Raw genomic sequence first — 7,748 nt, 5'->3', positions numbered from 1 at the left:
CGACGGACCAACACTGCCGCGACAGTTTCATCGGAAGCTGAGAGATATACTCGTAGAGGTTCGCCTGTTAAGGGCCGAGTTAAAACTGGAGGATTTGTCAAAAATATCTTTAATTCGTGAATTTTTTTCACAATCTTCGTTCCATTCAAACTGTGATAATTTGGAAGCTTTCTTCATTGCAGAGAAAAATGGGAGGCACCTCTTTGAGGATTGAGGGATGAACCTTCGAAGAGCGGCTATACACCCTGTGAGCTTTTGTAAGTCTTTAATGGATCTTGATTTGCTTTCTCATTTCTAGAATGCTTTTGTCTGAGCTGGATCGGCCTCGATGCCTTTCTGGGTGACCAGGAACCCCAAGAATTTTCCTGCAGTAAGGCCGAATGAACATTTGCAGGGTTTAGTCGCATGTTGTTTGCCCTTGCGTTGGTGAACGTTTCTCGAAGGTCTGTCACATGATCAGAGGCAACTTTGACTTTGTAATCATGTCATCGACGTATATCAGCATGTTTCTTCCTATCTGCGAGGAGAATATTTTATCCATCGTCTGCTAAAAGTAGCGCCCGCATTGATTAATCCGAAGGACATTACTTTGTAACCAAAGACTCCCCTGTGTGATGAAAGCGGTTTGTTTCCAATCATGGGAATCCATTTTAATTTGATTATACCCGAAAAGGCGTCCATAAAGGACAGGAGTTCATTTCCCGTTGTGGCGTCGATGAGTTGGTCGATATTGGGCAAAGGGTAAAAATCTTTGGGGCACGCCCTATTAACATCTGAATAATCAATGCACATTATCCACTTCCCATTCTTTTCTTAACCAGAACCACGTTCGATATCCATGTGGGGAATTGCACAGGCTCGATGAAGCTGGCGTCGAGGAGTCTGTCGACCTCTTGGTCGATGGTGCTCTTTTCTCGGCCGAGAATATGCGTTGTTTCTGTCGTACAGGCCTGGTGTCCTTACTAATGTGCAGCGAATGTCGAGCAATGGCCTCTGGGATACCGGGCATGTCCTTCGGGACCCAAGCAAAAAATCGGAGAATTCCTGGATGAGATTCGTGATTTCTTTTTTGAGATCTGATGAGAGATTCTTGCCAATTCTTGTTGTTTTATCGGGGTTTCCTTCAAATACTTCTATATCTTCTGTTTCCTCGAGAGGGGAGCATGAATTGCTTGTGGATGTGTCGATCAATTCTCTTGGGTCATGTCAAGTACTTGATTGACCTCTAACTCTTCATCTGTCCTTTTCCTTGGAGAAACAGTGGTTAGGTAACACTGTCTAGCCGTCGCTTGATCACCATTATTTCTCCTACACCAAAGTCTGTGGGGAACTTCATTTTCAAATGGGAGATGGAAGTAATGGCCCGAAGGGCGGTGATCGTTGTTCGTCCCAGTATGGCGTTGAAACTCGAGGATGCACTGATCACATGAAACTTGACCATCTTCCAAATCTGACATGGGGGAGAACCAAAAAGCACCGGCATGTCGACTCTCCCCACTACATGTACCTATTACCAGTAAAACCATATAGAGGCATTCGGGCATTCTCCAGGCGTCGATCCCCGAGGTCCATTCGGGAGAAGGCATGATGGTATAGGACGTCGACGGAGCTGCCGTTGTCGACCGCATCTTTTTTACCGTGTTGTTTCCCACCCGGGTCGTGATGACAAGGGCGTCCTGATGGCCTTCGATGAGACCAGGGCGGTAGTCATCATCTGAGAAGGAAATGATAGGGGACGGATTTGTCCGGGTGCGTTTGGATGTCGGTGGGTTGACATTAAAAACCTTACGGGCATAGCTTTTTTGGGAATTATGAGAGAGTCCCCCGGCTGCCACACCACCAAAGATAACGTCAATTACCCATCTTCTTCAACTCGTCTATGGTGTCGAGGAGAATCTTCCCGCTGTACATAATGCACTAGCTGTCCTCGGCGAATTTTCCCCTCGATGAGGTTGCTTAGTTGAAAGCATTGTTCAGTTGTGTGGCCTGTATCCTCATGGTAATCGCAGTATCTAGAGCTTGGAGGACGACCCGGTTTCATGGGTCTTGGAGGATGATAGTCCGGCTCTGTCTTTAGGACCGCTAAGATGGTCGTTTTTCAGTGTTAAGCTTGGTAAATTCTTTTTCTGGACGACTGCGGGGTTGTCAGTCTCTCTCTCTTCTGTCCCTTGGTTGATGCTCGACGGTATGACTAGGCGTGAACGACGACGTTCTTGACGTCTATCACGCGCGGGAGATCGCGGACTGTAGCTGCGTCGTCGTTCATACCTGGAGGAGCGTTTGGGGGACTGTATCCAGCTTACTGCCTCTTGGAGCATCATGCGATGTTCTATAATTTGGAATGCTGCTTGTAAGGTTTTGGGTCTTTTCTCAAAGATCTCCTCTAAAGCAAACATGGCGAGATTTATCAATGCCTGCTGTCAGAAAATTGACTGCCATTTGCTCGATTAGATCTGGAATCTCTGCTATTTCTTCTCTGAATCGTGTTAGAAAACTTCGGAGACTTTTCCTGAGCGTTGGTTCATTGTCATTAGGGAAACTATGACCTTTATTCCTGTGTAGTTACTGGAAAAACGAGCTTGAAACTTGCGTTTTAGGGCCGCCCATGAGTCGATAGACCGGGGGGCAAGTTGCTGTACCATCGAAGGGCGGTACCCTGGAGGCAAGTAGAGAAGAATTGACATCGAGCGACCTCTGAGTGGCCGAAGAAGGCCATACGTCCATCGAAGGTATTGAGGAATGCTAACGGGTCCAAGGATCCGTCGAAATGATCAAGGGCCGGAGTTTTCAGTGTCCTGTCGATGCGTGCCTTCTCAAGCACCAATGATAGGGGGCTCTCAGAAACGGTTTCAAACCCTGCCTGATTTTCATCAAGGTACGCATCTGGGCGATTTCCTCCTGCATTTTAGCAACTCCTCGTGAGATATAGATTCTGTGGATTCTGTCTGACGCGAGACATCGGTAGATGACACTGTCCTCTGTCGACGTTCGCGTGGTTGTGAATATGTCGACTGCCGACGGTTCATATTCGTACTCAGCATCGTCCCCGTCATAAAATTCATCGTCTTGTTCTTCATTTTGAACTGTAGTTTGTTGGAGCTCTCGACGGAGACGGTGAATCTCGCGTTTTCGCTCAAGTTTAGCCTGCAATCTCCGAGTTTCGTGTTCTAGAAACTCGAGTTCTTCATCTGAATCAAGTGGGTCTTCTGGATTTTCTTGGTTTTGGGCTTTTAGCCTTTCTTTCCTTTCCAAATGTAGTCGTATGTCGCTCGAGAGGACTTTCTTTCCTTTAGATGTCTGAACTCTAAAACGCTGATCCGAAACAGTTTTTCTTTTTCTGTCCCTTTGAAGTGTCCTTCAAGCCCAAAGATTGATCTTCCGGAGGCGCCTCAGGTGGAGGAAACAAACACTTCGGCTTCAAGGCCGGTTGTTTAGGAAGCTCGCGATCGCCGTGGGTCGAGGGGTCGGCGGCAACTTCTGCCGTCAACTCCTTTACCTGAGTCGGTCCGGCGGTTCCCGGATCAAGCTCTTCTACAATCATCTTCTGGTTGGATCTTGTTAAAGCAAAGCTCCTAGCGCCAAATGATGTTCCAATATATTATATTATTAGACTCTAATTTTAGGAGATTGTCTTTTTGCTATAATTTGTCAACCCCTTCAAATGGGATTGTTGTCTTTTATTTATACTAAGTCCCAAATGGGTTTTTTCCTTACAAAGTGGGCCTTCTTGGGTTTTACATAATGTATTACAATTATTCTAACTATAATTCCTTTGGGCCGTCTTGTCCTGGTCCAACATACTGCGATATTTCTCAATATTTTTTTAAAATCCAGATGGACCAACACTGGCTAGCAGTATGTTATAAGACACGTCCCTGACATACAGGCACCGGGCTGGGGGGGCGGATACAGATTATACATCAATCAATAAATAAAGTACAGCTAGTTGTATAAATTGAATTTAATCAGCTGTAATCTTGTAGCACATTATCCAAATTTACTTGAAAATATATATTGAACAGATATTATACAGCCACGTACCGAAACAACAAAATACAGGCTTCAAAAACAACAATATAGGCTTCACATTTTCAACAACTTATAATGGATACACACATTATAAAGACACACTTTACTGAACAAGGTTAAGTAAATAGATCAAGCTAACTTTGAAAGTGGTTAATCCTCGTAAAAACATCATGTGCATCACAGACATATATTTGCACTGATGTATTTATTCTTTCACAAGGGACCTTGGGCACTTCCCATCTTATCTTAGCAAATAAACAAGCATCAATGCAGCCTCATAGTAGTTCAGATTATAGGGTTGGAGGGATCCATGTATAGCCATGTGTTTGAGCATAGCCAACTTTTTCAGCAACTCATCCGCTTCCTCTGGGCCTCGGCTTCCAGGCTTGTATGAAACTGATTTAAGTTCACCTTTATCTATTCTGTGCAGAAGAGCGGTGAAAATCTCCCAGGCTGCCTGATAATGCAAACAAAATAAACATTCAAATCATATAAGTATTAGAGTTGTAATGCAGCTGTCCCTGTTTATGTCATTCAAATTTGTCATTACCGTACCTTCAACTCATCTCTGCGAACAAAATGCTGCTGATCACCCCTTATACTGTAAAAATAAAATTAATTAAGCACTGCCATGGAAACCTTTCATTCGAGCAATATTTTGATGCACAAAATCACACAAAAAAAAAGCAGTAGATGCAAACTGCGTTTAACGCAAAAAGTAAGTGTTCAGTTAATTTATAAAAGAAATATATACGTGTCAAGAATAAGTCGTTCATAAGCCTCTGGTATGGTTACATCCTGATAACGCTGCCCATATGACAAGTCGAGCTCACTCTGAGCAGTTGACATTTCAAGTCCAGGCTTCTTGACCTACATGAAAGAAATAAAGTGTGGCATTAAATTTTAACTTATGATTCAGATGAATAAAAAAACACTAACATGCTCTATTTTCAAGTGAATTGCAGCACAAAAAAACTAGAGAGAGAAACTTATGACGATGAATTCCATTATACTCAGAATAGCTCTCCCTAAAGAATCTCAAGACTGATTTCCTAATTCCAAACAATTTATTTCACGTTTAGGCACAACCGCACAAGTAATTCAAAGTGATTTCTCATATTCATATTCAAGTTTTTGTTACTCTGACTCGGGTTGCCAGACATAACACATATTTGAGTGTCTGATTTTCAAAATTTACAAATTGGGGACGCGAGGACACTGTCCTATATTTGGACACGGTATTTGGACGCGGAATAATTTATTACTCCCTCTGTCCCATTGAATTCTATACATTACTTTTTGACACGCTTTTCAATGCTGCTTTAAAGCATAACTTCATAATATTTTTTTTTAAAAAAAAATTCCTGAATAAAAGTTTATGTTTAAACTTTTATTCAAAAAAAGAAAATTTTAAAAAATATTATGAAACTATACTTTATAGAAGTCTCGAAATGCGTGCAAACAGTAGACGTATATAATCTAGAGGGACGGAGGGAGTAACAATCATGTATAGTATAAAAATAACATACCCTAACAATTAAACAATGCTTCTTTCTTTCGTATCATATAATTATCTTTTCAACGCAAGTTCATATCAAATGTGGTATTTTAGTTGGTCAAAGTGTCCATATTTCAGGTAACAGATCACTAAATTATAGTTGTGTCTGAGTGTCTGACTCGGGTGGAGTGACCAAAATTTGGAAGTCTAAGTAACATAGCTAACAAGGCAATTCCATGTCGCAATAACTTGTTAGTCAAAATATAATAATATTAACCAAGGCATCCCGTGGGATGAAGTAAAGAGTGACTCAAAGCAAGTAACCAACCCTGTCAGCCTATAACTGGTATCTTCCTTTTGGTTAGAGACTGGAGTTTCATACTTATTTTAAAAAATATAAAATTCCAAAGCACTGTAACGGAATTTACATGCAAAAATTCTCTTCAAACTTCAAAAGATTTAAGTTATGCATGGTAGGTGAGGGGAAAAGTATCTTTCGATATATTGACGAGGAAAGTATCATAAATGGTATTGTAGCCTAGTGGATACCCCTCTTCTCCTAGGTAGGTTCAGGCGAATAGCAAAAAAACATAAGGTCGGGTGTTCAAGCCTCAGTAGAGGCATGTGGGAGTTCTAAAAATTCTGCAATTGATGCAACTAAAAACAAAAGATGCACTGTGAGATATGGTGTGAGAAGCTGATAGGCCTTGTACATATGGGGAGAATAAATACTAAATTATATTGTGAGCAACCATGGGCAGAAAATTTAAACATCTCTGAACAGCATCACCAATTGTAGCTCAATAAACACGAGTCACTTACTGTAAGCTTCATATACATGGCCTCTGAAGGTTGTAACCGTATCACAAATTCATTTCTCCCCTGCTTTTGACCTAAAATATATAAAAGAACATTCTCTGTTTAGACTTCAAACTATATAACTATTCAAATGAACACTACAAACTACCAAATAGGAGACAAAAATCAATACAAGTCGTAATTGGTAATGCACATGTGTTCCCTAAAGTGTATTTAGATTGTGATTTACTACATGCATGTCACAATTTGGTATCTATGTACACTACTCCTTGAACCATATTCTATTTAAAGACAAACTCGTTAGGCACTATGATTCTTCTACCAAATTTTGATAAGGATTAATATTTTTTAAACCTTGATTTGAAATTCTCATTGAGCTAAACACCTATTCCAAATTTACGCTGGGAGGTTACTTGGCCATCAGCCTCCCTAGTCCCCAGTCCAATTGGGAAAGGGGTAACTGCAATCTGCCTTCCTCTCTAATTTAGAATGCCTACCAAGATGTAAACTGGGATCATGAAAGCCACACACTCTACTATTAGAGCAAACAACAGGTTGATATGGATGCTTTTATTGGGCGGTGTCATGAAAGAAAAGAAATAAATCTGCATAATGGAGGAAGGGAATCAGCAAGATTGTATTTCTTATTCAAAATTATCTGATTTATCTGCTTTCCTATATTACTATTGTTATACTAATTACAATCCAAAAATAATGCCTATATTTAGGATCTGGTCAGTCTATTATATGTAGCTTTTACATAAAGCCTGAAACGGGAGAATAAAGAGAATTTTTCTGGATTCAAAGTTTTGTGTAAGAGGGCTCTGTCAAGGATGGGTCTTGCTTAGTCTAGTTCACTAAGATTTATTTAAACTTACCTTCGTGTCAAGGCCTGTGACTAGATCCTACGCCAAGGAACATAACATCTTGGTATCAGAGCTTGGCGTCATGGGTGACACAACGAATCTGATGACCAAATTGGAGGCCTTTATGGAACAGATGGCTACACGACAACGAGCACTTGAAGAACAAATGGCGGAGTTGTCAATTTCAGTCAAAGAGAAAAGTAAAGGGGGAGACAAGGATAACATCAAAGGACAAAACAGCAAGATCAATGACGACCAAGGAAGTTCACGAGTAAAAGGCAGATCTGAATCGCAGATAGGAGGAACTATGGTACCTCGATATTCTGAGGGAATTCCCTACTTATGATGGCACTGATGACCCTTTAGGATGGTTAAAAAGATGCGAAAAGTTCTTCATCAGCCAAAAGATTGCTGAAGGACATAAGGTAGGACTACTTGCTTTTCATTTATTAGGAGAGGAACAATTGTGGTTTGATCGGAAGAACCAGGACCGAACTGGGAAAGGGTTAAGGAATTTTTCATGTGCGATTGGGCCA

General features: G+C 41.2%; 1 protein-coding gene across 1 annotated transcript; it reads right to left on the bottom strand.

The window, feature by feature from the left end:
- Positions 1-3,928: 3,928 nt before the first annotated feature.
- Positions 3,929-6,450, bottom strand: LOC141702699 (glucose-6-phosphate 1-dehydrogenase 5, cytoplasmic-like). Its single transcript, XM_074506326.1, has 4 exons — positions 6,350-6,450; positions 4,784-4,899; positions 4,585-4,630; positions 3,929-4,486 (listed from the first exon to the last, which is right to left on the bottom strand). The coding sequence occupies exons 1-4, from the start codon at positions 6,365-6,367 to the stop codon at positions 4,271-4,273; spliced, it is 396 nt and encodes a 131-aa protein (XP_074362427.1). The 5' UTR covers positions 6,368-6,450; the 3' UTR covers positions 3,929-4,270.
- Positions 6,451-7,748: the final 1,298 nt, after the last annotated feature.

Source organism: Apium graveolens, unplaced genomic scaffold (assembly GCF_009905375.1).
Source record: "Apium graveolens cultivar Ventura unplaced genomic scaffold, ASM990537v1 ctg5528, whole genome shotgun sequence".
NCBI classification, from domain to species: domain Eukaryota; kingdom Viridiplantae; phylum Streptophyta; class Magnoliopsida; order Apiales; family Apiaceae; genus Apium; species Apium graveolens.
Note: the sequence above shows the minus strand (reverse complement) of the source record. Positions and strands in the feature narration are given on the sequence as shown.

What these genes read in the sequence shown, in the direction of transcription:
- LOC141702699 (XM_074506326.1), bottom strand. An exon ending in GAACGACTTATTCTTGACAC is followed by an intron (nt 4,631 to 4,783) that starts GTATATATTTCT and finishes TTATTTTTACAG; the next exon opens with TATAAGGGGTGATCAGCAGC. An exon ending in TTCGCAGAGATGAGTTGAAG is followed by an intron (nt 4,487 to 4,584) that starts GTACGGTAATGA and finishes TTGCATTATCAG; the next exon opens with GCAGCCTGGGAGATTTTCAC.